This window comes from Molothrus ater, chromosome 1 (assembly GCF_012460135.2).
Source record: "Molothrus ater isolate BHLD 08-10-18 breed brown headed cowbird chromosome 1, BPBGC_Mater_1.1, whole genome shotgun sequence".
Taxonomy (NCBI): Eukaryota; Metazoa; Chordata; class Aves; order Passeriformes; family Icteridae; genus Molothrus; species Molothrus ater.
This window is the reverse complement of record NC_050478.2, coordinates 218865-245000: the sequence shown is the minus strand read 5'-3', so window position 1 is coordinate 245000 and position 26136 is coordinate 218865. Positions and strand designations below refer to the sequence as shown.

The window sequence follows — 26136 nt, the reverse complement described above, 5'->3', positions numbered from 1 at the left end:
TGTCATATCATATGCTGCTGCAGTTGAGTGCTGAGATTGACCAAGGGATGATGAGGAGGAAGTGCTGGCCACCCGTGTGCCCTTTGGCTCCATCTGGTCTCTGATCCCCAGCCCTGCTTTCCCGAGCGGGCTTGTCCTGGCATCCAGCAGGGCTTAGTGCTGACTCTGAGGGTGGGGAGCTGTGCTGGCTGCCTGGGGCAGGGCTGATCCTCCTCCCTTGTGCCTCTGCTGCAGGACTACATGCAGAACGTGCACGGCAAGGAGATCGACCTGCTGCGGACCACGGTGAAGGTGCCGGGCAAGCGGCTGCCCCGCGCCACGGCCGCGCCCAGCGCCAGCCCCAAGGCCAACGGGCTGGCCAAGGACAGGAGCAGCTCCCAGCTGGCAGCTGGCACAGGTAGGAGCTGGTGTGGGGGGCACAGGGCAGCAGCTGTCCCTCCACAGTGCCCCAGCAGCCCTTGGCTTTGCTGGGCTGGTAACAGAGCCCCTTCTGGAGTGTCCTGTTTTCACCACCCTCGGGGAGTCCCTTTGGTGGGTGTTAGCATTTCTGTGCAGGGCCCAGGTGAGCTCCCTGGGTAATCCTCTTAGGATTTTACAGGTAAGAGGTAATCCTGTTAGGATTTTGTGCTGGTTGGTGTCCAGGAAAGAAGAACATCAAAGGGTGTAACTGGCAGCGTGAACCCCTGAGCAATTTCCTCACCCTAAGGACAGTGTTAAGGCTGGTGAGCTGCTACACATGGTGGAAGCTGCTGCTCCCTAAACCAAAAGAAATCCCAAGGCTCTTGGTTCCTGACAAGTTGTGTTCTGTTTCTTTCTGGTTTTGGGGCCCTCTTTCCTCCTTACCTTTCCCTGGAGAAATGGTGAAGATCTGGTTTGGGATCATCACTCTGTGTGCTCACTGAAGAGTTGCCCCAGAGTGTGCTGAGGTGAGACTGGAGGCTGGCTGCCCCTCTGGCCTCTCTCAGGGTTCCTGTCACACTCCTCCTCTCACAGAGTCCCTGCCATGCTGCTCCTCACTGCTGCTGCCATGGGAGGTTCTCACCTGCCAGGGGGAACTGTTGAACCTGGGACCATCCTGCCCACATTTCCCAGAGCCTTTACTGCGTCCTTGGGGCTGGTGTCCTTGCCAGGGTGGGCAGCTCCCACCTGCCTTCTTCCCAGCTAGCTGCTGGCACAGTCTGGTGCACAGGTTATGGAGAAGGCTCTGTTTGGGATGCTGAGGGAGTGCTGGTGCTGCTGCTGATCACGGAAATCCCTCCAAATCCAGTACTCAGGGTGAGCTTGGGTGGCACATCCCATCTGGTTCCCTCCTGCTCTGTGCCCTGGCTCTGCCCCATGGTCAGGTGCTGTCAGCACAGTGCTTCAGAGTGTCCTGGGGCAGAGGGCAGGTAGGATGCAGCTGGGCTGAGGGGCAGGAGCTGCTGGAGTCCTTGGCATCACACCCACCCAGGGACACGGACAGGGAATGGGGCACAGTAACATCACTGCTCACGTGGTGCCAAGGAGGCCACTGTGAGCCCCCCCAAACCCAAACTGCTGTTCTTGACATGTCAGAAGTCATGTGTGGATAAACTGTCAGTCCTGGCCAGGGCTGTACAGCTCTGCCTGTTCTTGCCTTGGCTCTCCACTGTACACTGACACTTCCACCCACACTCAGCATTGCCCAGCATGGGACAGTTCTGATTCTGGACAGGGACACTCCTCTGCCTGCCTGTCAGAGGTGCCTGTCTGAGCTCTGACTTGGCAGAGGTATCAGAGCTGGGGGAAGGATTCAAACCACAGAGGAGCTTCTGCTGGTGTCAAACCAGCTGCTCACTTAGCACTGTATCCTACTTCCAGCAGTGCTCTCAGTTCTGCTGGGCTCAGGAGCAGGCTAGGATGGACCTGGATTGCTGATCCCTGCTGCCATCCCTCTCAGGAGCAGCCTGGGATGATCCTGGATCCTGATCCCTGCTGGCCATCCCTCTCAGGAGCAGGATGGGATGTCCCTGGATCCTGATCCCTGCTGCCATCCCTCTCAGGAGCAGCCTGGGATGATCCTGGATCCTGATCCCTGCTGGCCATCCCTCTCAGGAGCAGGATGGGATGTCCCTGGATCCTGATCCCTGCTGCCATCCCTCTCAGGAGCAGGATGGGATGATCCTGGATCCTGATCCCTGCTGCCATCCCTCTCAGGAGCAGGATGGGATGTCCCTGGGATGATCCTGGATCCTGATCCCTGCTGGCCATCCCTCTCAGGAGCAGGATGGGATGTCCCTGGATCCTGATCCCTGCTGCCATCCCTCTCAGGAGCAGGATGGGATGATCCTGGATCCCTGCTGCCATCCCTCTCAGGAGCAGGATGGGATGTCCCTGGGATGATCCTGGATCCTGATCCCTGCTGCCGTCCCTCTCAGGAGTAGGATGTGATGTCCCTGGGATGATCCTGGATCGTGATCCCTGCTGCCATCCCTCTCAGGAGCAGGATGGGATGTCCCTGGATCCCTGCTGCCATCCCTCTCAGGAGCAGGATGGGATGATCCTGGATCCTGATCCCTGCTGCCATCCCTCTCAGGAGCAGGATGGGATGTCCCTGGATCCTGATCCCTGCTGCCATCCCTCTCAGGAGCAGGATGGGATGTCCCTGGATCCTGATCCCTGCTGCCATCCCTCTCAGGAGCAGGATGCGATGTCCCTGGGATGATCCTGGATTGCTGATCACTGCTGGCCATCCCTCTCAGGAGCAGGATGGGATGTCCCTGGGGTGATCCTGGATTGCTGATCCCTGCTGCTGGAAAGGCAGTGCAAGGAGCCAGTGTGGTGTGAGAGTGGCCCTGCAGTCTGGGGCTGGGGCAGGGGCAGAGCGTTGGGCTGCAGCTGGAGCAGTGACATGGGACAGGAGATGCAGGTTCCTGGCAGGGGGAATGTTGGGGTAGTTTATCTGGAGAGCAGTTGGGCTCAGCACTGCCTGAGCCTTTAGGGTGACACAGTTCTCTGTTGATGAGCTGTGCTTTAGTGCAGCTTGGGGTGCTGCTGGGCGTGTGTGCAGCGTGGCACCCTGTGGTACAGTGGTCACTGCCATGCAGGGTCTGAGGCTCTGGGGTCCCTGCTGGCTCTCTGCCCTGGCCCTCGAGCAGAGCAGTGCTCTGGGCTGCCCAGAGCAGGTGTGTCCATGCAGGGCTCAGCACCAGCACAGCAGCTTCACACCCAGGGGTGTGTCCTGCCTGGCTCAGGCTGTGCCTGCAGTGTCAGAAATGCTTTTTGTCTGGCACACAATCAGGAAAGGCATTTCTGAGGAACTTTTTAATCTCTCTCTGATGCCTCCAAGCCCAGTAGCAGTGAATGCAGTCACCAAGGGCATTGATGGGACACAGACTCTCTGAGGTGATGTGCTCTTGCCCCTGTGCAATGCCCAGGGCTGGATTTAGGGTTGATGGAGAATCTGCCTGGCTTCAAATTAGCAGTGACCTCACAGTTTTTCCACCTCTGGGACTATGGATGAGACTGTTACTGGATCCACTGGGCATCTCTCATCTGACACATATTTGGGAACTGGAGAAGAAGCACTTCGAAGTTTGCAGTTCTTTGTCAGTCACAAGTTAATCTTCAGAGGAAACAATCTTTGGAGACAGGAGGGATTTGCTGTCTTGCCCCAGGAGTCTCTGGGCAAAGCCAGGTGGCCAGTGGTTAGAGTTCAGAGCAGTGTCTGTGGTTCCTGTGTGACGTGAACTCTGCAAAGGTGAGTGACTGGGCTGGCTGATGTCCACTGCTCTGTCCTTACCTGGGGTGAGGAAGGACCAAGGACATAAAGGGGAGAAGAAGAAAAAAATGAAGTCTCACCTTGCCCTGTATGTGGATAAAATACATGAGTGCAGTGCTCTGGTGAGGATTCAGAATAACTCCAAAGCAGGTACAGACAGCCTCCAGCTAAATACAGCCAGAATGAGAAGGGACTTGTGTTTGTGAAACCAGTGGGTGCTCTGTGCCCCAGTATTTAAACCATTCAAGAAGGCAACTTTACTGTAGTTAGCTTGGTTTTATTTTGGGTTGGATGAGTTCTTGTTGTCCAGGGGAGGCCATGGAGGTGCTCCAAGGGCTGGAGCCCTCTCCTACAGAGATGGGCTGAGAGAGCTGGAGGTGTTAACCAGGGGAGACCTTAGAGCCCTTTCAGTGCCTGAAGCTGGAGAGGGAGCTTGGACAAGGGCGTGGAGTGATGGGACAAGGGGGAATGATGTTATACTGAAGGAGGGGAGGTTTAGATTGGATATTAGGAAGTTGTTCCATGTGAAGGCAGTGAGGTTCTGGCACTGATCGGCCAATGGCTGCTCCATTGCTGGAAGTGTCCAGGGCCAGTTTGGGCAGGTTTGGAGCAGCCTGGTCCCATAGAAGGTGTCCTTGCCAATGGCAGGGAGTGGCACTGCAGTGGTTGGGCTGGAGAGGGCAGGAAGGGGATGAGCAGATCTCTGCCAGAGCTCATAGGTGCTGTGGCCTGCAGGCAGGTACTCACTAGAGGTGTGGCACTGCTGGGTCAGGAGTCTCCTTCAAATCCCTGCTGCTCCTCTTCCTGCTGGAATGTCTCTTCTCTGTCCCTCTCCCTCACAGCCCCCCAGGTGCATCCTTGCTCTGGTTCCTCAGCTTCACCCAGCCTTGTCTGTGCTGCATCACATGTTTCTGGCTCGAGGAGTGAGGGCAGCTCATACCAGAGTGCAGCTGGGATGAAAAGGGACTTCAGTGAGGGGGGAAAGATGGTGGCACAAGAGACAGAGTCAGCCAGCACGAGAGCCAGTGTCAGCTCAGCCCCGCTGAGCCCTGCGTTCTTGCTTCAAAGAGGTTTGCAGGGACCTGCTCCAGTGCTGGCAAAGGGGAGCTGGGCAGGGACGTGTGTGACCCGTGGTCTGTGACACCTGTGACAGTTTGTATGTGGCACAGAGCACAGCCCTGCATGGGCACAGCATGCACGGGCACAGCCATGCACGGGCACAGCCATGCACAGAGCACAGCCCTGCATGGGCACAGCCATGCACAGAGCACAGCCATGCACAGCCATGCACAGAGCACAGCCATGCACAGGCACAGCCATGCACGGGCACAGCCATGCACAGAGCACAGCCATGCACAGAGCACAGCCATGCACAGCCATGCACAGAGCACAGCCATGCACAGGCACAGCCATGCACAGCCATGCACAGAGCACAGCCCTGCACAGAGCACAGCCCTGCATGGGCACAGCCATGCACAGAGCACAGCCATGCACAGAGCACAGCCCTGCACAGCCATGCACAGAGCACAGCCATGCACAGAGCACAGCCATGCACGGGCACAGCCATGCACAGAGCACAGCCCTGCATGGGCACAGCCATGCACGGGCACAGCCCTGCACAGGCACAGCCCTGCATGGGCACAGCCATGCACGGGCACAGCCATGCACGGGCACAGCCCTGCACAGAGCACAGCCCTGCACGGGCACAGCCATGCACAGGCACAGCCATGCACAGAGCACAGCCCTGCACGGGCACAGCCATGCACAGGCACAGCCATGCACAGAGCACAGCCATGCACGGGCACAGCCATGCATGGGCACAGCCATGCACGGGCACAGCCATGCACGGGCACAGCCATGCATGGGCACAGCCATGCACGGGCACAGCCATGCACGGGCACAGCCATGCACAGAGCACAGCCATGCACGGGCACAGCCCTGCACGGGCACAGCCATGCACAGGCACAGCCATGCACAGGCACAGCCATGCACAGAGCACAGCCCTGCACAGCCATGCACAGAGCACAGCCATGCACAGAGCACAGCCATGCACGGGCACAGCCATGCACAGAGCACAGCCCTGCATGGGCACAGCCATGCACGGGCACAGCCCTGCACAGGCACAGCCCTGCATGGGCACAGCCATGCACGGGCACAGCCATGCACGGGCACAGCCCTGCACAGAGCACAGCCCTGCACGGGCACAGCCCTGCATGGGCACAGCATGCACAGGCACAGCCATGCACGGGCACAGCCATGCACAGAGCACAGCCATGCACGGGCACAGCCATGCATGGGCACAGCCATGCACAGAGCACAGGCCTGCATGGGCACAGCATGCACAGAGCACAGCCATGCACGGGCACAGCCATGCACAGAGCACAGCCCTGCATGGGCACAGACATGCACAGAGCACAGCCCTGCATGGGCACAGCCATGCACGGGCACAGCCATGCACGGGCACAGCCCTGCACAGGCACAGCCATGCACAGCCATGCACGGGCACAGCCATGCACAGGCACAGCCATGCACAGCCATGCACGGGCACAGCATGCACAGGCACAGCCATGCACAGCCATGCACAGAGCACAGCCATGCACAGAGCACAGCCATGCACAGCCATGCACAGCCATGCACAGCCATGCACAGAGCACAGCCATGCACAGCCATGCACGGGCACAGCCATGCACGGGCACAGCAGCTGGCTCTGCAGCCTGGGTGTGGCAGGGTCTGTGAGAGCTGAGCCCCAGGCAGCCTGCCTGGAGTGGGAAGTGAAGTGAAGTGCAGGAAGAGGCTGCAGCAGTGCTGAGCTGGCTGTGGTTGCAGGCAGCAGTTGGAGGTGTTTCCAGCAGCACACAGAGATGGCACTGAAGGAAGCAAACGTGGGGGAGCCAGAGCACTAGGGTGAAGGGAGCAGGCTAAAGGGGAAAGTTCTGCTCCACTCTGGGGGGCTCAGGGGATTCTCCAGCTTGCTGAGGATGGTGGGTGAGTCTCCCGTGGGATGTGGTGCCAGATGGCAGCTGTGTCCTCAGCACTGGGCAGGCTCAGCAGGACAGGCCAGTCAGACTCAGCACGGAGTCGTGAGCTCAAGCTCTGGAGGGTTTTGGGTGGGGACTGCTGCTGGTCAGTTCTCTTCAGCCTGAGGAACAATCTGCATGGTCTGACACGGGTGTTGGGGCCAGTGCCAGCGCGAGTCCTCTTCCTCCTCCTGCTTCTGCAGCATCACTCCTGCATCTCCTCCAGGGAGAACTTCTCCAGAGTGTGTGCTGGTGGGAGGCGCTGCTTGGGATGCAGGGCTTGGCTGATGCTCCTGTTTGCTCTGAGGTGATGAGGGTCCAGCTGTCCCCGGGCCGAGTTCTGTGTGCTGGCAGCCCCCCCTGGTTCCAAGGGAGCCAGCAGTGCAGAGTGTGGCAGCGTGCCTGTCCCTGGGCCTCTGTGCCAGGCACGGCGGTGGGAGGGAGCCCGTGCTGGCCTCAGCCCCTGCAAAGGTCGGGATGGCAGGGCATGGTGAGGGTCCCCAGCAGCTCGGGATCCTGCCCGGGTCCCTGCTGAGCCTGGCAGCTGCGTGGCGGCCCCTGGGGCGGTGGCCGTGCGCGTTGGCGGGCAGGCAGTGCCAGGGAGCGCCGCGCTGGCACGGCCCCCCCGCCAGCCCCGTGCCCCCCGATGCTCTTCCTCTGCAGAGTGAGGGATTGGCTCCCCCAGGCCGGGGTTGCTGAGCCTGCTGTGATCATGTCACGTCGGGCTCCGTCGATGTTAACATCTCATTATCTTTGTTACTGTAATTACATTATCCGCTGCTTTATGCAGAATTATTCTCCGAGGACTAATTGATGGATCCATGTTTAATTCATTAATCATTAGCATCAAATTCGACAATTACAGTGCACACTGATTGTGGAATTTCAAATGTAATGAGGGAAGAATTAACAAAGAAAAGGGAAAACCTGTTTCCCTGGCACACCGCTGCTCGCCGTGGGGGACAATGACATTGAGGGAAGAAGAGCAGTGAGAGCAGGGTGGTGCAGGTCATGGCAGACAGGAGGCTGGTGGATCATCTCCTGCCTTTCTCCTGGTTGTGGCTGCACAACAGATTCTTCGGGTCAGAGCAGGGTCATTAATCTCCTACAAAAGAATGGAAATGGACATTCAGGAGGGAAAGCACAGCTCTGACTTCTGAAACAAAGTTGTTTTTGCTTCCCCTCCCACCAGCAGCTCGGGTCACCCTGCCCTGGCGTGTGTCCAGGAGCATCCCAAATTACACCTGTGCTCCACACTTGGCAGGGAAGGCTGGATGGACTCTGGTGTCCCTGGGATTGGCCATGGTCCCACGGCTGCTCTGCTCCATGCACACGAGTGGCTCGGTGGCCCCTGCCTGTGTTCTGTGTTCTGTGTTCTGCTCAGAGGTGGGATCCCGTCCACTGTGCTCTTTGTGGTGCTCCCTGGGAGCTGGGCAGCAGAGGGAAAGCCAGAGCAGGGCCCCCAGTGCCCCCCAGCCTGAGGGGCTGCTGGGGCTGGGGGCAGTGCCCATGCACAGCTGGTTCTGTGCCAGCTGTGGGGACACCCCTCCCTCCATCCCTCCCGGACTGTGAGAGTCCAGTGTTAGTCACTGTGTTCAGCCAAGGGCCTGGGCAGGGGCTGCAGGTGGATGATCTTTGAGGTCAGTCCTGACCCAAACCAGACTGGGATTATGTAACTCAGACATGGGGATGCTGAGCTGAAAGGAACAGGGTGAGGGTCTGTCTGTTCCTCAGTGTGGGACTTCTGCCCTTCCCAATAATATGTTAAAGGGTTGTTTGTAGTCTGAAGATGAAGCTGAGATGAGAGATTTAGGAAAATTTATCTGTAATTAATATTTTGCATCATGAATCATGTATAAAATACTGCAAATTCATATGTATATTATAAATATTATACATTCACCATTACAGTCATACAGTAACCTCTTACGAATGTTTATCTGCATGTCTGAAGGTGGAGGATGAATCCAAATATGAGGCTTGAGCTGCTGGTTTAAAGTTTTGCATTGAGTGGAAGCTGGAAGTTGTCAGGACTCTGTGGGAAAAGGAGGAGCGTGGCTGCAGCCAGGTGGGATGACATGAGCAGGACAGGAACCAACAATCCTTGGTGCCTGGTTCTAGTGCTGGACAGAAGGCTGGAGGGCCAGATTCAGATCCTGCTGGGTCAGAATGGCTCCTGCTCTTGGAACAGGCAGCTCCAGAGCTGTGCAGGCAGGGAGAGGTTCACGGAGGGGATCAGAGCACGAGGGAGCTGCTGGTGCTTCCCCCTCCACAGCCCAGCTCTACCTGCCCTCCCCAGTGGGAAAGCAGAGACTGATTTTCTCCGACCCAACAGTGTAATCACTAACCCTAATTAGAGATAATTACTGGGAGTTGATATACTTATTCCTTACCAGATCACTAAGGAGCCGTGCAGTGCAGGGCTGAGCAGGGAAAAGGCCTTGGAGAAAGGAAGGAGGAGAGGAGCAGGGAGGGAGAAGCACAAGGCAGCAGAGTGCCATGGTGATGAGAGCCCTGCCCAGGGCTGGCCAAGGTGTCCAGGGCAGCCAGGTGGGCACAGGGCAGCCAGGTGGGCATGGGGCAGATAGCCAGGCCTGGGGCTGCAGCTGTAGCTCTCAGCATCCTGAATTCTGGAACATCTGGCTCAGGTTCCTTGCATGGGGCACCTGGAAAAGCTACAAGGGTGTAATTAGTGGCCACCTGTGAAAATCTCAGTGTAAATAACTTGCCTGGTGCTGCCAGGAGGGCTGGGCTGGGCTGGAGGGACGGCCGGTGCTCTCCAAGGTGGACTGGGAGCCTTCTCCAGCAAACCAGGCTTTCTCATCCATACAGCCCAGGCTTGTGCTGCAGGAGGGAGAGGGGCCAGGGAGTGACTTGTCACAGGCCACAGAGTCCTGCTCTGTGCTGTCACAGAGCCCCAGCTCAGCCCTGAGCGCAGGCAGCAGCTCCAGCAGTGAGTCCCTCTGCCATGAGCACACAGGGCCTTTGCCTGGGCTCTGCTCTGTGCTGCTGGACAGGGAGCTGTCCCAGAGCAGTGGCAGGCATCTCCAAACACAGCAGGGCTTGCTCCATCCCCTGGAATTTATGCACCCCAGGAGGTTGTGCTGCTGCACTCCAAGCAGCCTCTGTGGACAAAGCAGGCAGGGCTGGATAAAGCCTTGTGTGAGTGAATGGCTCTAGAAACAGGAGTTATGCAGGAAAATACAGCAATTCCAGCATCCCCAGATGGCCCTTTCCCAGTTGCACTTGTGGAGAAGAACAGGGGCTGTTCTTCATCAGTCACTGCAGGGCTGCTCCAGCTCCACACTCCTCTGCAAGCCCAGAAGGTTCTGGCTCTGCTGCCTCCCCTCCTGCAGCTCTGTCTCAGAGCCAGGTTCCTGCTCCATCTACACACAGACGGGGATCCATGTCAGTGCTGCCTGTCCCTCTCCCCCACCACCACAGGGATCTCAGGGATCTCTTCTGGGCTGTGTGTTAGACAGTGCTACTTGCAGATTTCCTGCAGCTTGTCGTTCCAGGTTTGTAAGGACACCTCTCTTCACAGTCACAGGGCAGGAGAGTGATCTGGAACACTGGCACAGACCCTGCTCCTTTCATCTGCTTCTGCTGCTCATTCCCAGCACCGTGCTTCTCTGAGATCATTCTTTGTAACGTGTTGGAGAGTAAATGATATTAATGTGGTAGAGTCACTGAGGGACCTTATGAAGTTGCACTAAAGCTTCCCTGGACTTTCTGAAAGCCGGTTCCAAACAGCAGAGCAGCTCCCAGGGCGAACACTGCTGTTATCCTCACTGCAGCCAGTCACCAAACTAAACTCAGTAGTGCCTTATGTAAAGGTGACTTGGCTGTATTGTGCTGGTGTTCAGGCAGAGTAACATTCACATCACAAATAGAGTGTTAAACACATGCACAGACACATGCACGCAAAAATGTGTCTGAGCCAATTTCACCAAGCTGGAAGCAATTACAATCCCAAAAGATCTTTTGGGAGAAGAAATTTTAACAGGGAAATAAAAAGTGAAGCGTAATTAGGAGTTTTTAAAGAATATTTTACCAGATACCAGAAAGTTAAAAGGAAGGTTGAACTGCTTAAAAATATGTCAGTCTTGGTGGAGAGGAGATGTGAACTGTTTGTTCTCTGTCCCAGTAGTGAGAAGGGGCAGGAGCGGGGAGAAGGAGCTGGCTGCTGGTGCTGCTGTGGTTTGTGCATCTGTCTCTGTGTGTGTCTGAAAAGTGATAAAATTACCAGCAACATGATAAAGGAATGGCTCAGTGCTGAGCAGGAGCTGGAAGCTGCAGCAGAGGAGGCTGTGGCACTGGTGTGGCCTGGCACAGCCAGCTGGAGGAGGCTCCTGTGCCAACGCTCCTGGCCCAGCCTGCACCAGCAGTGATGAATTGTGAGCAGCCCTCAAAGTGACCCTCCTGGCTCCTTGCATTCCAGGTGCACTGCCTGCAGCCACACAAAGGCTGCGTCACCATTTGCTCTGGGCTCTCAGGGCAGCCTTGCACTGCCCCACATCACACTCCATGCCCACCACATCTAGGGAGGAAGTTAAACAGCATTGGACAAATGGTGGTGATGAGGGATTTAGGAACAAAGTCACTGCTGAAGTGAGAGCACCAGCACAGCACAACTGCTGGGGACCACCGCCCATCTCTTCCTCTGTGGGGACAGGGGTGTCCCAGCTGATGGGGACATTAACACTGCCTGCCCCATTTTGGGGACATCTGCACAAGTCTGTCACTTCACTTCTGGTCCCTTCTCCCAGAGGAAAACCTCTCTTTCATCACTCTCACAGCTGCTTTACTTGGCAAAAACTCATCTCCTGTGTCTCAGCTCCTGCTCCAGGCTCCTGCTCCATGTCCTCCCTGGCACTCTCTATCCTGGTCTCCTTCACCACCATTCCATGCCAAAGACTCATCTCTGCCCAGTGCTGGGTGGGGCACTCCTTAGGTGGCAATGTCACCCTGTGCCAGTTGTTCAGGCTGAGAGCCACAAGAACAGTCACTGCTCACGTATCTCACCAAGTCTCTGATCCTCAACTATTCAAGTTCCATGGAGTTTCCACTTAACACACAGATCAAAGTGATGGATCCAGCCCCAGGAGCTCATTTCCCAGCCCACCTTCCACCTTGGCTGGCACAGGAGCCTGCACTGCCATGGGGATGCAGAGCAGGACAGACAGTGAAAGGGCTTTTTTCAAGTGTATTAGGAACTAATGCATCCTAACCCCAGCATTCTTTCATTACTGTGTGGGAATAATAGAATGGTTAATAAGGAAAAAAAGCAAAGTGTTCAGTGAGCACTTGTATTGGTGTTTGGGAAGAGGCAAGATGATGTATCTCAGCACAGAATGATGAATTCTTCATATTCCAGCTGTAATTAGGCAGCAAATTAAACAGCAGGTAGGAGATGTGGACATGTTGGAATCAGCAAGGCTGAATTATTTAATTCAGGAATTGTAGAAGATGTGGTCAAGGTGGTGTGGATGGTAACAGTGAGTTTTGGGGTGGAGAGGGCTTCCACAGAGCTCAGGTTAATGGATTTATGTGTCCACAGGATGAGACTAAAAATGATGGACAGGAATGGCTGTAAAAACCAGGAACTGCTCTCAGAATCACCTTGTAGGAAGGTTCGATGAGCTCAATATATTTAACTTACCAGAGAAAAGGTTAAGAGGTAATTTCAACACCACCTGTAAATACCTGTATAGAACAGAAATTTGGTGAGAGAGCTCTTTATCAGATAAAATGTACCAGGATGCAGTGACAGTGGCAGAAGGAACACAGCTCAGGCCAGAAATGAGGCCCAGGTTTCAGCAGTGAAGGCAATTAACCACTGGAACCACTTACCCAGCATCACTGTGATCTCTGGCACGGGCAGCATTCAAGTCAGGCTCAGATTTTCTGTCGGATCCGTCACTGTTGAGGCAGGAGTGACAGAGGGGCAGACCTGTGATGTGACTTTGTGCTGTGCAGCAAAGCCTGGGGGCTCCTCTGGCTGCTCCCTGGCTCCAGGTGTGCCATCGCTGTTCCAGGAGCTGCCTCTCCCTCGCAGAGCTCACCTCCCCTGGCCGTGGAGCTGCTCCTTGGTGGGCTGGGCTGCCTCAGCTGGCGGCATGGGCTCTGTGTGGGGCTTGGGGCAGCGCTCAGGCTGGACACAGATGGAGAAGCTGTGCCCGGGCTGGCAGAGTGCTCTCAGTACAGGATTTTGGGGGCAGCGCCACTGAGGTGCCCATTGCCAGGCTTCCCCAGTCTGTTGGGCCCTGTAAGGCTGCACGGGGGGTTGGTCACCCTCTAAGCCAGAGGTGGATTGGTGTGCTGGCTGGAGAAGCATTGGCTCAGCCTGTGTGTCCTGGAGCTCTGCCTGGGGAGTGCGGGATGTCCTGGCCAGCCCTCCCCATCCTGCTGGCACAGCCAGCCCAGGCTCTCACTGTCCCACAGACACTGGCACCGTGCAGAGGTTCCTGTCCTGGTGGTTTGTACCCAGCACCAGTCAGCTCTGGTAGGAGCTGGGGTGTCACTTAGTCACTTAGCATGTGCAGATGTCCAGAACCATGCTGTGCAAGGGCAGCACTGAGAGAGGAGGGAGATTCCCTGTGTCAGAGCATCTGTGAGGCCCAGTGCAAAGCAATGGCTCCTGCTGTGTGCAAGCTGGCAGGTCCTGATGGCCCTGCCACGGAGCTGGGCTGGGAATCCTCAGTCCCCACTTTGGATCAGTGAATCCACACAGACGTTCAGTGTTGGCAGAGCTGGGAGGAACACCTGTCCTTCTGTCTGTCTGTCTGTCCGTCTGTCACCCCAGAACGTGTTCCCCCACGCCTGGGAGCTGTGTGGGTGCTCAGCATGGGGGCCAGCTCCCAAGGAGAGCCCAGAGGTGACGTCTTTCAAATGACACGACTGCATCCTGGGGCTCCTGGTGCTGGGAGCCAGCCCACGTGTTTGGGCTCGTGGAAGCTGTTCAGGAGGAAGGACCCAGCAATGTCCAGGCAGCAGCACAGTGCTTCATTTGGAAACCCAGCCTGACAGAGACTCCTGGCTCTGGGCTGGCCCTGGGGCACGGGTGGCTCTGGGAGCAGCAGCCACAGGGGCTCCCAGGATCACCATCATCCAGCTGCTGGCCCCTTGACGTGGGGGGTGACTTATGTCCTCCCCAGCAGGGTTTCACAGGCAGGCAGCTCTGCCTTGGCTCTCACCTCCCTTCAAGAAGCCGTTGGTTGCTGGGAGTGGAGGTGTCCCACTAGCTGGAGCTGTGTTCAGCCCTGCTCAGGGTCCTGAGCTGCTGTAGCTTTTTGGGGAGGCTTTGAGCCCTGTTCAGCTGCAGGCTCCAGCCAGGCTCTGGGGAGCCAGTGCACTAAGGTGACTCACAATAATCCTGGTTTTTATTTGGAATAAATGATGACATGTTGGCAACAAGTGGTTGAGGGACAGAGTGACTGATGACTCCTTGGGACACCATTTGGCAGGCAGTTAATGGCATTAATCTGCACTGTGCTGTTGGCCTCTGCAGTACCAGAGAACACAGGGTTTGCTCCGTGCCAGGGTGGCCTCACCCATCCTGGAGCAGCTCCATGACCATCCTGAGCCACACAGTGACAGTTCTCTGCCCCGTGGTGCAGCACAGTGTCCCTCTGCCTGTGAGGGAGCAGGGCCTGGCACTCCAGGGCCTGCCCTGCACTTGGCCATAGCCCAGGGGGAGCCCAAAAGGGCTCTCTGGCTGGTGCCTCTTTAAAATTCAGCATAGCCCCTTCCCTGTGCCAAAATTGGTTTCCTCCACACTGTAAGGGCCTGGTAGCAGCATCCAGCATAATGTCCCCTGGAAATATCACCAGACCCTGTGTTTTATTTGACAAATTGCTCTTGAAAATATTGAAGAGATCCTAAAAAGATCCTCAAGTGACTCTGCATATTATCTCCTTCCCGACTCGTGGTGCACTTTTGGCTGACTTCCCGTTATCCTGTTCCCTGGGCAGCCACACCCTCATGAGGAATTCCCAGTTTGCTCTGATCCAGATGTTTCTCCAAAGCATCTGGGCTGCCACATGTCATGCCTGGGAAAAGGCCTTTCTGGTTTTAGGTCATTTTCCATCCAGTGCCATGTTGTCAGCTGGGCTGTACTGGAAAGGCACTAGGGAGCCATGTGAGTCTCTTTTGGGGGGCTCGAGGAAACTGGCTGGGAGAGGGACTTGGGAGTGTCAGCAGTGTGGGTTCAGTTCTGCAGGCCTTGGCCCAGAGGCTGGTAGTGTTTGCATGTCCCCTGTCACTTACCCCTGGACAGGGAACACATCCAGCAGCTGCCAGGGTGTCACTTCCAAAGGGATGCAATTCCTGAGAGCTCTGGCCTTGCTGGGAGCACCCAGCAGCTCCCTGGGAGAAGCAGGAGCTGCACAGTTCAAGGTCTGTGAGCGAGCATGGCTGGGCTGAGAGGGAGTTCCCCCACAGCTGGGTGGCTCCCGGCAGCTGGAGAGAGGTGCAGGGAGCTTGGAGGGGCTGCAGAGGCCGATGGAAGCTGCTCCTTCTTTCAAAATGGAGCCCTGGCATTCGTGGCAGCCTGTGCTGCTCCTCAGAAGTGTGATGGAAGGGCATGTCCTGGTGGGCTGGGGCTCCTGGCCTGGCTGGGTGAGGGAGCAGGGGTCACATCTGCACTGCTGAGGGCCCTGCAGGACTTTCCCCTCTGCAGGAGGAGCTTGTCTCAGGCCCTCTGGTTCTGCTCTCCCTTCTTCACCATCCTCTGCTCCGTGGCTGTAGCCATAACCAGGGCTGGGGGCACTTGGGGCTTGGTGCTGGCAGATACTGTCTGACCTCTGAGCATCCCATCCCATCCCATCCCATCCCATCCCATCCCATCCCATCCCATCCCATCCCATCCCATCCTATCCCATCCATCCCATCCCATCCCATCCCATCCCATCCCATCCCATCCCATCCCATCCCATCCCATCCATCCCATGCATCCCATCCCATCCCATCCATCCCATCCCATCCCATCCCATCCCATCCCATCCCATCCCATCCCATCCCATCCCATCCATCCCATCCCATCCCATCCCATCCCATCCATCCCATCCCAGCCTATCCATCCATCCATCCCATCCCATCCCATCCCATCCCATCCCAGCCTATCCATCCATCCCATCCCATCCCATCCCATCCCATCCCATCCCATCCCATCCCATCCCATCCCATCCCATCCCATCCCATCCCATCCATCCCATCCCATCCCATCCCATCCCATCCCATCCCATCCCATCCCATCCATCCCATCCCATCCCATCCCATCCCATCCCATCCCATCCCATCCCATCCATCCCATCCCATCCCATCCCATCCCATCCCATCCCATCCCATCCCATCCCATCCCATCCCATCCCATCCCATCCCATCCATCCCATCCCATCCCATCCATCCCATGCATCCCATCCCATCCCATCCCATCCCATCCATCCCATGCATCCCATCCCATCCCAGCCCATCCCATCCCAGGAGAGCAGCGTTGTCCCTGCCTCAGCAGCAGCAGGCTCCCTCCCACGAGGAGGCAGAGAGGAGATGGATGCAGCAGTCAGGAGCGGAGCGCCAGCTAATTACCCTTCCGAGTGTGTCTTGTAAATTAAGGGCTAATTAGAGGCAAAGTCAGTGTCATGGTTTTACACGTGTTTCTGTGGCGCTGAACAAGGGGAGGGAGGGAGGGGGAACATGCAGCAGCCGGGCTGGAGGCAGGCAGCGTGGAGGGCTCTGCAAGGAGGGTCCTGGCAGCTTGGGGTCAGGCTGGGGGAGCGCAGGGGCTGGTCCCCGGGCTGGCACTCTGGGGTGAGGGTCCCAGCCAGCCCTCCATCAGCACTGCTGGCACGTGGGGTCTGCAGGGGGCTCACAGGGCATCCCTGCACAGCCCTGCAGGGAACGGGCATTTTGGTGCAGCAGGAGCACAGGGAAGAGGAGGGTGGGATGTACATGCCATCCATGCTGGCGATGAAGGAGTGCTGGTGATGGTGGTGGTGACAATGGTGGCAGCCATGCCTGGTGCAGGGCTGGTGGCCCTGTCACCCCTCCTTTCAGCACCTGCCTTTGGAGGGGGTGTTTGGACTCTTGAGCTGCCCCGTCACACACTCGGCAGCCCTGGCTATGCTTGGGCACATCTAAATAGCAACACTTGGGTTTTCATGGAAACAACAAGGACAGAAACATACATTTATGTATGAGCTCTGGGGCTTCACGTGGGGTTTTGTGGGGCTCTGCTCTTTGTAAAGGGTGGCACAGCACAGGGATAGCTTGCCTATCTCCCTCCTTAGAGATGCTCCACACTCATCAGAAACAGTCCAGGGCCACTAGCTCTGGGGGGCCCTGCTTGACCCAGGCTGTGCAGGATGATGCCAGGGCTCCCTTCCACCTCAGCCATGCTGGGATCCATGAGAGCCAAGTGAATGTGGTTTCCCACAGGAAGGCAGGTGAGCTGTCCTGCTGTGGCAGCTCCCACTGAGGACCTGCTTCCACAGGTGTTCCTCTGCTTCCCTGGAAGGCTCTCACTTGTGGCAGTCCCATCAGACCAATGGTTTCTCACAGCCCAGCCTCATCATGGCTGCAGGGCTGGAGCTGTGGGTGTGCAGCATCTGGAGCTGTTCATGGCCCTGCCCTGGGCCATGGCCAGGTGGGCTGCAGTGAGAGTCCCAGCTCAGTGTCTGTGCCTCCGGGCAGGGAAGGAGGAGAAGGAGCTTTGTAGTAGGGACAGGGCCCTTTCTCTCAGGCCTGAGCTCCCAGAGCACTCGCTCTGCAGTGGCTGGAGCAGAATGGCCTGAGGGGAGCTGGGAGGGGGCTGGTGCTGGGCAGGTGCAGAGGGATCCCTCGGGCCCCTGTCCTCTGGCACATTGCCTGCAGACTGAACGGGAGGGAGGGTGTGTGCTCCCTGTCAGAACCGTTCTGTTTGCTGTTCTGGACATTTTGGGTATTCCTGTATTCCAGAAACACTTGACCCATTTTGCATCTCTGAGTGATCTTGTCCTCTGTGAGTCTCTAGTCCCAAAATCACTCCTCTCTTGGGGGTTCAGGTTTCTGGGCTCAGCCACAGCAGTTTTGAGCTTGTGGAAAAAGGAGCTTCCACCTGCCATCCCCACCTTACACACATCTGCTCCCCTGCTTGTTTCTTTGACACCCTCCATGTGATTTCCCACTGTCTCCCAGTGACCCCAGCATGGCTGGATTTCCTGCCAGGGACACACAAGAAAGTGAAGTTGAGAGATGAAAGTGGGTGTGCTGGTTGTGGGCTGGGTTTGGGTTTGCCAGGGGCCAGAGGCTGTAGTGAAAATCATGACTGAGAGCTCCAGCTGTGGGGAGGCTGTGTGCCACAATCCCAGCTGTACATCCCGGGGTGCTGCACTGCACCCCACTAAGCGGGGCTCCCTCTGGGAGGTGGGCTGTGCTGGGCTCTTCCATCAGCACCCTGGGGTGATGCACAAGCACCCCTTGGGAGAGGAGAGCCAGGGAGAGCCTGTCCTCATGTGGAGCCACCCGAGGAGTGTGACCTCAGGTACGGGACAGCTTTGCCTTCTCTCCTCCAGTGCCTCCAGGGAGCAGTCAGTCCATGCTCCCGGGCAGCAGTCAGTCTGTCCATGCTCCTGGGCAGCAGTCAGTCTGTCCATGCTCCCAGCAATCAGTCCGTGCTCCTGGGCAGCAGTCAGTCCTGGGCAGCAGTCAGTCCCAGGCAGCAGTCAGTCAGTCCATGCTCCCTGGCAGCAGTCTGTCAGTCCATGCTCCTGGGCAGCAGTCAGTCTGTCCATGCTCCCGGGCAGCAGTCAGTCTGTCCATGCTCCTGGGCAGCAGTCTGTCTGTCCATGCTCCCAGCAATCAGTCCGTGTTCCTGGGCAGCAGTCAGTCCCAGGCAGCAGTCAGTCTGTCCATGCTCCCGGGCAGCAGTCAGTCTGTCCATGCTCCTGGGCAGCAGTCTGTCTGTCCATGCTCCCGGGCAGCAGTCAGTCTGCCCATGCTCCCGGGCAGCAGTCAGTCTGCCCATGCTCCCGGGCAGCAGTCTGTCTGTCCATGCTCCCGGGCAGCAGTCAGTCTGTCCATGCTCCCGGGCAGCAGTCTGTCTGTCCATGCTCCCGGGCAGCAGTCAGTCTGTCCATGCTCCTGGGCAGCAGTCAGTCTGCCCATGCTCCCGGGCAGCAGTCTGTCTGTCCATGCTCCCAGCAATCAGTCCATGCTCCTGGGCAGCAGTCTGTCTGTCCATGCTCCCGGGCAGCAGTCAGTCTGTCCATGCTCCCGGGCAGCAGTCTGTCTGTCCATGCTCCCAGCAATCAGTCCGTGCTCCTGGGCAGCAGTCAGTCTGTCCATGCTCCTGGGCAGCAGTCTGTCAGTCCATGCTCCCGGGCAGCAGTCAGTCTGTCCATGCTCCCGGGCAGCAGTCTGTCTGTCCATGCTCCCAGCAATCAGTCCGTGCTCCTGGGCAGCAGTCAGTCCTGGGCAGCAGTCAGTCCCAGGCAGCAGTCAGTCAGTCCATGCTCCCTGGCAGCAGTCTGTCAGTCAGTCAGTCAGTCAGTCAGTCAGTCAGTCCGTGCTCGTGTCTCTCTCCTGCAGGTGCTCCCCACTCGACCAGCAGCACCTCCCTGCACTCGGAGCGCTCCATCAGCGGCATCAACCTCGTGGGTTTCAGCTCCAAGCCGGACGGGATGCACCAGCGCTCCTACTCTGTCTCCAGTGCAGACCAGTGGAACGAGGCCGTGGCTATCCCCGGCAGCTGCCCCAACCCCTGTGAGTAGCTGCCCCAACCCCTTCTGGCCTTGTCCCCTCAGCCACAGCAGGTGGGGAGCTCATTTCAGCCGTGGGGCAGGGCTGAGCTCTGCCCTGTGGCTGTGAGCCCAGAGTGTGCCCTGAGTGTCAGACACAGCCTCTGGGCCTCGCTGGAGCTGTCCCCCTCAGTGAGGGTCAGCTGGCAGTGTCCCACCAGGGAGGAAGCTGTCCTGCAAGGCATGGAGAAGCTCCAGCCAAGGGACCCTGCTCTGCAGCAGGATGGCTCCGAGCGCTGTGCTCTGACCTTGCTCTGAGCTCTGCCTGCTGGGGCACTGGGGTACGTACCACTGCTTTCTCCATCACTGCACCTTGTTGGCACCCCCCTGTCCCAGATTTCGGGGCAGCTGAAGGAATAGGAGTGATTCCTGTCTCTGGAGCACACACTGAGCACGGCCCACCCCCTCCCCCCACGCTCACTCGCTCTCAGTGATGTTTCAGGACAGTTGAGTGAATTAAAATAATTCATACATTTCCCAACGTAGCCACTTTGCCGAATTGGAAAATAAATGCTTTTGTGCTGCATTCATCACTCCTTCGTTCCTGGCTCTGCCGCCGCACTAAAAAAGCAGTTAAATGCACATCAAGAGTGGAGGAGCCATTTCCATGCCTGCTCGCCCCTTGTAGTTCTCATTAGCGCGGCAGCCGCCCCCCCGCCCGCTCCCAGGGGCTTTCGCAGTTTAAAGGAGCCTCTTTATGATCATTACCGGAGTCCGACTGTGCGGGCGCCATTTGCAGCTGAGGAGGCTCCTCATTTGTAACTGTGAAAAACTATCAATTTCAGCGCGCCTGATGCAGCGGCTCCATCATTGGCCCCATCAGCTCCCTGCTGGAAGCGAATTAATCAGACTGTTACTGCTGATGGGGCAGCGCGGGCGAGGGGAGCGGAAGGGCGCAGCGCTGAGCGGGATGTGCCGCAGCCCCGGCCTCGGACAGGGGCGGCCGGCGGGAGCGCGGGCTGCGCACGGCTGATGCTTGTCCCGGGCGGGGCAGGGTCCCCCGGGCCGGGCAGGGTCCCCCGGGCGGCACCAGGCCCGGCCCGCGGGAGCTCCGTGCAGAGGGCTCCGTGCCCGGCGTGCTCGGCAGCAGCAGCTCCGGTGCGCTCATGCAGCGCCGCGTGGGGCACTGCCTTGGCACAGATCCGTTCTGTGCCATGAGCCCTCTGCAGAGCAGCTCCTTGCCCCAGTTCCCTCCTGCCGCAGGAGCTGTCGTGGCGGGTCTCATCCTTCCTCCCAGCAGCCCCTCTGCAGAGCTGGGGGCTGGTGTGGCCGTGCTGGGTGTTGCTCTGCCCTGCCCTTCCTTGGGTGGCACAGGACAGCAAGCCCTCTGTCCTTCTGCCCCCTGTCCTTCTGCTCTCCATCCCTCTGTCCCCTGTCCTTCTCTCCATCCCTCTGTCCCCTGTCCTTCTGCCCCAATCCCTCTGTCCCCTGTCCTTCTGCTCTCCATCCCCCTGTCCTTCTGTTCCTGCCCATGGAGGAGCTGTCTGTGCTCACAGCACCTGGACCAATCTGCCTCTTCTGTGCACAGTAACTGAAGACTCAAATGAGAGCTGATCTGCATGGTCTGTTGTGGCAGGAAAAAGAAAAATGTTTTTAAACTAAAAGTGGGTGAGTTTAGACTAGATATAAGGAAGAGATGTTTTATTGAGAGGGTGGTGAAGCAGCAGGGTGCCCAGAGCACCTGTGGCTGCTCCTGGATCCCTGGCAGTGCCCAAGGCCAGGTTGGACAGGGCTTGGAGCAGCCTGGGACAGTGGGAGGTGTCCCTGCCTTGGTGGGACTGGGTAAGCTTTGGCCCCTTCCCACCCAAACCATTCTGTGATTCTGTGCTGCTGCTCCTGCCAGTGACCTGGAGGGATGAGGTGTCATCCCAGTGCTCACTGTTGTCCTGCTTGTGGCTGCTCATCCCCTCTCAGGTGCCCCTGCCCTGTGCCGGACCCCAAACCCTGTCAGAGCTACACAGACTGGGCACAGGGCCAGCTGCTCTGGAGGGCCCACAGCACAGCACGGGGGTCCCAGGCATTCCTCATCCCTGCTCTGTGTCCCCACAGCCACAGTGACAGAGGTGGGCTCTCAGTGTCCTGAGGGAGGGTGCATTTGTTGGGGGCAGTGCTTCCCACATGGCTGAGCTGAGCAGCACAACCAGCCCTCCCTCCATGGAGGAGCTGAGCTGGGGGAGGCTGCCCTGCACCACAGCTGAACCCCAGCTCTGCCAGGGCCAGGCTCTCTGCATGGCAGGGCAGGTGAGGAGTTTTCCTGTGCTCAGAGCTGGTTTTGGGCACATAGCAAGGCTGTAGGCTGCCATCCCAGCTCCTGGGGACAGGCTGTCTGCTCTGGTTGTGCCCTGGAGAGTACGTGGAGGAGTGGGATTGGGCCAGACAGTCATATGAACATGCTCCAGCACATTCTGTACCTGTCCCTTGTGCAGGAGCTCTGCAGCCCACCTGTGGGGTCCCAGGGCCCCCCCTAAGGCTGACTGCTTTGGAGAAGGGCCCAGGAGGTCCCAGGTGTGCCTGTGAAAGGTTCCCTTGGTGAGCTGGGGCTCTGGCAGTCCTTGGGTGGGTCAGAGGGGTTCAGTTGTCCTCCTGGGGAAGGAGAGAGTGAGCAATGTCTGATCTAGCAGAGGGAGTGTGTTCCATGTGCTGCCCCCAGCCCACTGCCACCCTGTCCCCATCCCACGGGGGCCCTGCAAGTCCCCAGCTCTGTGTTGGCTGCTGGGCAATAAGAGCAGGGACGTGGGTGATGATCCCTCAGGAGCTGCCAGGCTCACAGCAGGCCACAGGAGGGGGAGTGCAGAAATGTGCAACCCCTGTCACGGAGCCTGGAGTGGGGCAGGGTGCCAGAGGTGTGGGATTTGGCCCAGGGAGCATCCTGGTGAGCAGGTGGGCAGCAGAGGGAGGATGGAGGCACCACGTGTAGCATGGTAGCACCACGAGAAAGTTCAGGTCTCCTGTGACATATGGCTGGGAGGTGAAGGTGCTTCACACCTGCTCTAAGCACGGTCCTGTAGCAGGATCAGTAATTTATATTTAGAAAACTGGAGTCTGATTTTATTAGATTTATCTCTCTTAATTGTCAAGGGTGAGCTATTTCCCCATGGATAAATAGCAGCAGAAACACCCTACTGGTGTGTGTCAGTGAGGAGAAACCAGAGCTGGGAGAGCGCCAAGGCTGCAGCCTCTCTCAGCTGTGTGAGGGGGACACCAGCTGCACCTCGATCCCTGCCTGGGGCAGCTCCTGCCTCTGTCCCTCTGTGCCTCTCTCCACCCCACTTTTGGTGTTTGTCGAGACCAACCAAGCCCCAAAAACCATTCTGACCAAACCAGGATGAGCCAAGGGAGCAGAGGACGGGCTGGGGTGGGAGAAAGGCTTGGCAGGTCCCTGCCATCCCACTGCTGGAGCTGCTGCCCTTGTGCAATGCTGTGGTTCCTTTTTAACTCCAGGTGCCACAGAACGTGGAAATGGGAAGTCAGACTTGCTGGGGAACACTGGGCTGTGGCAGAGGGGACAGGAAGCTGCCCGGGGCAGGGGTCCTGGGCATGGAGCTGCCATCTGTGCCCTGGGGTGGGTGGACACTGGAGAGGCAGGAGTGGATTTAGGAGAGGGTTAACAGTGCAGCGAGGACTCCTGCGCCTCGTTGCCTTCCCCGGAGTCTGCATTTTTATGCTGATTGGAAGCCTGCGCTGTGTGTGCTGCTGAAATTGAATGTCAGGCTTTTGATTTTGTTGCTGGTCTCTAATGAAATTTGACATTTAATGGTGAGTGCAGCGGCAGCGTGTGTGTGTGTGATCGGAGCTTGATTAGCGCACTCTAATTGACAGTAATTAGGCAGCTCCCTGATTGTTTCTAATTCTGCTATTAATTGTGAGGAACAGTATGATTGAGGATAAATTTGGTGCGTTGCTGCTGGGGATGCAGCTTCTTCAGCTCCGTATCGGAAGCCTATTGAGCCCATCATGCTCAGGTTCCTGAGTGTGGCAGCCCCAGTCACTCGTCTGGCAGAGCAGTGCTGGGAGGGCAGGGCTTCTGCAGAGGCTCTGGGGCCTGGGTCTGCCTGGAGAGCCACATCACCTTCTGGGTTGTCCCTTCCCAAAACACTTCCCAGCCCTGTGAGGGCACTGCCTGTGAGGGCACTGCTTCCCCAGGAGCACACCTTTGGGACCTCGGGCTGCTGCAGAGCTGCTGCTGCACGTGTCCGCTGCACAGGTGCCAGTGCTGCCCCTGTGGGATTGTTCTGCATGGATCCCAGTGCAGACTGGTCCAGCCTGGCTGCCCAGGGAGCTGCCAGCCCTCATCTGCAGTGGGTGTGGGAGCGGCCCTGTCTCATGGGGTCGTGTAGGTCGAGCCAGCCAAGTACCGGGGCTGGCTCCAGAGCGCTTTGGTGTCTCTGGGAAGAGGAGTGTCACTGTCCCATGTGCATGACTTGCCTTATTTTTGTCCCCAGCTAACGGTACTGCTGACTCCCTCAGCTCCAGCCCAAACATTTCCAGCGCCGCCAGCCCAAAGCTGGAGCCGCCTCCGTCACCACATGCCAACAGGAAAAAGCATCGCAGGAAAAAGAGCACAGGGACAACTCGGCTTGATGGCCCCAGCACGGCAGCAGAAGGTAGGAAGGGTCTGCCTGGGGGCAGCTCTGCTGCTCAGAGGGTCCTGGGTGCTCTCTGGGGCCTGGGGCTTGGAGTGCTTCTCATGAGGGGCTCAGTGTGACCTGGGGCTCAGAGCACTCCCTGTCCCAGCAGCTTGGGCTGAGGCAGGAAAGGGCTACCAGCCTCTCTGATCTGCCTTTCCCTCCATTTCCCACGTGCCCTGCACAACCACCATCATGCCTGACGTGTGCTCAGACAGTCACTGGTAATTAAAATTTCTAACTGTAGCAGCAGACCTGAGAGTACACCATGTGGTTAAGGTGTGCTCTCAGACACTTTCCACCACAAGCACCTAATTCCATTGACTTGTAAATTGGTCAGACTTTCATAATTTAGAAGACCTGTTCTGGGCACCTGCCTCAAGCCAAGAGTCTTTTGGAAAAGCTGGTCTGCTTCAGGGGACCAGCTGAAGGCATGTGCATTGCTTTCCCAATGTTCAGAAAACTGATGGGTTTTGTGTTGAGAAATTCTGGTGCCTGTGGTTGCTGAAGAGGGACCCAACGCTTGACAGGGAGGCTGCAAGGCATGGGGAAGCATTCTGCTGGGAAAAGACCCCAGATTTGTCCAGGTAGAGATGAGTCTGGCAGCCATGTTCTCCAAAGCCTGCATCTGTGGTAGCTGCTGGAAAAGTGAGATTTGACTTTATTCTTGGTCATCCTGTCCCACAGCACTCAGTAAGCTTCTGTAGTGAACCAAAGATATAATTCACAGGGAAGGAAGTTCCAGTACAAGTGTTTGAAGCTAACAGCTGTTGCAAAACAATCCAGGAAATATTAGTCTGTACCTGAAGGTGCTGCAGCTGTCCTGGCACCTTGCTCCAAATCACCTGTCTGCCTGCAGTCCAGCAGCCCAGGTGTCCCATAGCAGAGCAGCTCAAGTTCTTGTTCTTGGAATCATTGTTTGATGATGTGCAGAGTTGGGCAGCTCTGTTGGGTTTTTTCGCTGTTGTAGTTGTCTGCATCTGAAATGCACAAGTCTCAGACAGGCTTCCCCTCTGTGGTGGTTGTCTGAGGAGCCTTTAGCATCGTTTGAGTCTGTCAGACTGGTGTGCCATGGATAGCAAGAAGCGTTGCCTGTATTTGCACTTTGTTCTTAGCTCTGCATGCGTGTTGCCTCCTCAGACCCACTGTTGCCCTGCCCAAATTGATTTGCAGTTCTCAGCCCAGTGCTTGGCAAAAGGAGAGGATCATTCCTTGTATGAATAGTGGGGCAGGGAAGGAGGGGATGGTTTTGCACCCCCACACGTGAGACTGAGAAAGCGTGTGCTGCAGTAGTGTGTCCTGCCCTGTAAATAAAATGCTGAGAGTTGTAAAGGAGGCCCAGAGCTGACCTTGGTGTCATGATTGGGTCTGTGATGTGGACATGAGGGCTCTCAGCTGACCACAGCAAAGGCCAGGAAGCACAGGACTGATGTGTCAGTGCTTGCAGAGGAGCTCTGGCCCTGCAGCCACTCAGCTGATAGTGTGGGAGGTGCAGAGGCTGGGACCTGACCTTACACAGAACGGGATGCCATTTCCTAGTGGAAAAGGGAATTGAATGTGGGAACACTTTTATGAAGCAGTAACATGCACTAACCACTGCTTGAAGTCTTAAAATTTGATTAGTTCCTTTTGAACAAACACATGCGTGCTTGGCAGAATTCCCAGCCCTCTGCTCCCAGATGCACAGGCTGGAGGGCTGTCACCCTTCTTGTGTGCCCAGGACGGGAGTCCTTGAGCAATCCCAGGTTTTCCATCATCTCACAGGCATATATCTTCAGACACATGGTCACTCTTTCTGTCCTTCCTGGTTTGACAGCATCCCTGGAAGGTGGAGTGATGGGGGTGGAGACATGGGGTGAGCACGAGTGCAGAGAACATTTTTCTTGTTTCCTGCACTGGTCCTTGGCTGTGGTGGTGAGCTGGGCAGAGGTCTGTCTTACCTGAAGTGTTACCCAGGCCCTGTCTCAGGTTGATATAGTTAA

The 26136-nt window shown here is 57.2% G+C and overlaps 1 protein-coding gene across 1 annotated transcript in view; it reads left to right on the top strand.

Annotated features, from left to right (window-relative positions):
* Positions 1–26136, top strand: part of AGAP3 (ArfGAP with GTPase domain, ankyrin repeat and PH domain 3) — a 114297-nt gene that overhangs the window by 73775 nt on the left and 14386 nt on the right. Inside the window, exons 11-13 of the mRNA XM_036398430.2 lie at positions 235–397; positions 19321–19494; positions 23972–24133. Of these exons, the coding sequence (XP_036254323.1) occupies positions 235–397; positions 19321–19494; positions 23972–24133 (499 nt within the window). The remainder of the gene's footprint in view (positions 1–234; positions 398–19320; positions 19495–23971; positions 24134–26136) is intronic.